We start from the raw sequence: 1,933 nt of genomic DNA, 5'->3' as shown, positions 1-1,933 counted from the left end.
TTTCTTTCTTTCTTTCTTTCTCTTTCTTTCTTTCCTTTCTTTCTTTTTCCTTCCTTCCTTCTCTTTCTCTCTCTCTCTTTCTTTCTTTTTTAAAAAGATATTTATTCAGCATCACGATCAGACTATTACATTTAGCAATCAACAGCATGGGTGCAAAAAAAAAATTCTACATTAAAACCCTTGGTTGGAATGCTTTACACTTTCCACAGAACAGAAACTAAAATAACCTGTTATACAATTAGTCACAGACACAGTCCTCGAGTTTTTTTTGCCCATACACATGAGTATTTGTCTAAATCATGTCTTCTTTGTAGCAGCTACGTTCTGCCGCCACTGTGCTTGGCTGAGTTTACAAATCTGTTGCAACCTGTAGCTTCCCTGTCACTTCTCTGGCCCTCCTCTCCTGCTAAGCTTTGTTTCCTAATTAAAATCTCCTGCCACTGCCATAGCTACTGCTGCTACCAGAACCACCATAGCCGCCTTGGTTTTGTGGTTTGGCAAAGTATTGGCTGCCACCACCACAGAGGCCAGAGCTTCTGCCTCCGAAGATTCCTCCCTTCATGGGTCCAAACTTTGAAGACTGATTGTTGTAACTGCCAAAATCATTGTACCTTCCACCTCCTCCAAAATTTGCTCCCATCATTACCAAATCCATTACAGCCATCTTCACTGCCACCAAATCCACCGCTGCCACTGATGCCACCGAAGCCACCACGACCACTGAAGTTTTCTCCGTGACTAAAGTCGTCACTCCCACTGAAACCACCTCCACAACCACCACCAAAGTTTCCAGAACAACTTTGACCTCTTTGGCTGGATGAAGCACTAGCCATCTCTTGCTTTGACAGGGCTTTCCTAACTTCACAGCCATGGCCATTCACGATATGATGTTTTTGAATGAAAATCTTATCCATGGAGTCACAGTCACCAAAGTTTACAAAGGCAAAGCCCCTTTTCTTGCCACTGCCATGATCAGTCATGATTTCAATCACTTCAATTTTTCCATACTGTTCAAAAGAATCTCTTCGGTGATGTTCTTCTTCAGGGTTTTCTTTAATGATGCCAACAAAGATCTTTTTCACAAGTAAGTGGGCACCTGGTTTCAAAGAAAAATTGAAATGGTGGTCGTGGAGGTGGTTTCAGTGGGAGTAATGTAATTACTGTCACTGAATTACACTCTTAAACATGGTGAAAGTGATAAACTTTTTATTACGTACACTTCATCACAATAAAAATGATGGGCCTCCGAAAAATGGCTTCTTTGAGGCACGTGCCACCTGCGCATCCCACCCACCACCCCTTCTCATCACTGTCATCCTCAAACCTTTTCCCTCCCTCTCAATGATCCAAGATTTCGCCCAGAACCCACTCCGTCTTCTCTCTTCCAAGTTAGATATCACAACAGCAAAAATTAATTAAAGATCAAAATGTGAAACCAAATAATTAAAGCTGGGTTAAGAGAGGACCGGGCACAGTGTCTCACGCCTGCAATCCCAGCATTTTGGGAGGCCACAGTGGGTGGATCGCCTGAGGTCAGGAGTTCAAGACCAGCCTGGCCAATATGGCAAAATCCCGTCTCTATTAAAAATACAAAAATTAGCCAGGCATAGTGGTGCACGCTTGTAATCCCAGCTACTCAGTAGGCCAAGGCATGAGAATCACTTGAACCCAGGGGGAGGAGGTTGCAGTGAGCCTTGTTGCACAACAGATCTCTTGAACTTATTCTTCCTCTCCAACTGAAATTTTGTATCTTTTGACCAACATCTCCCTAATCCCCTCTTCTCATTTTAAGTTTTAATAAAGTCAAAACTGTCATGTTTCCCCTTATCGTGGATTTTGGTATTCTACCTAGAATCACCCGCTTGGGATTTACTTGTATTTTTCCAAAATTTTTGTCTATTAAGTTTATATTTTTAATTAATTAATTAATTAG

General features: G+C 41.9%; 1 protein-coding gene across 1 annotated transcript in view; it reads left to right on the top strand.

The window, feature by feature from the left end:
* The window catches only part of KLRG1 (killer cell lectin like receptor G1), a 20,451-nt gene extending 19,598 nt beyond the window's left edge, over positions 1 to 853 (top strand). The window contains exon 5 of the mRNA XM_032270350.1: positions 661 to 853. Coding sequence (XP_032126241.1) covers positions 661 to 697 — 37 coding nt within the window. The 3' untranslated portion in view covers positions 698 to 853. The remainder of the gene's footprint in view (positions 1 to 660) is intronic.
* The last annotated feature ends 1,080 nt before the right edge of the window (positions 854 to 1,933 follow it).

Source organism: Sapajus apella, unplaced genomic scaffold, assembly GCF_009761245.1.
Source record: "Sapajus apella isolate SASKATOON/1434 unplaced genomic scaffold, GSC_monkey_1.0 scaffold209, whole genome shotgun sequence".
In the NCBI taxonomy this organism is placed as follows: Eukaryota; Metazoa; Chordata; class Mammalia; order Primates; family Cebidae; genus Sapajus; species Sapajus apella.
The sequence above is the reverse complement of the archived record's forward strand: the minus strand, read 5'-3'. Positions and strand labels throughout refer to the sequence as shown.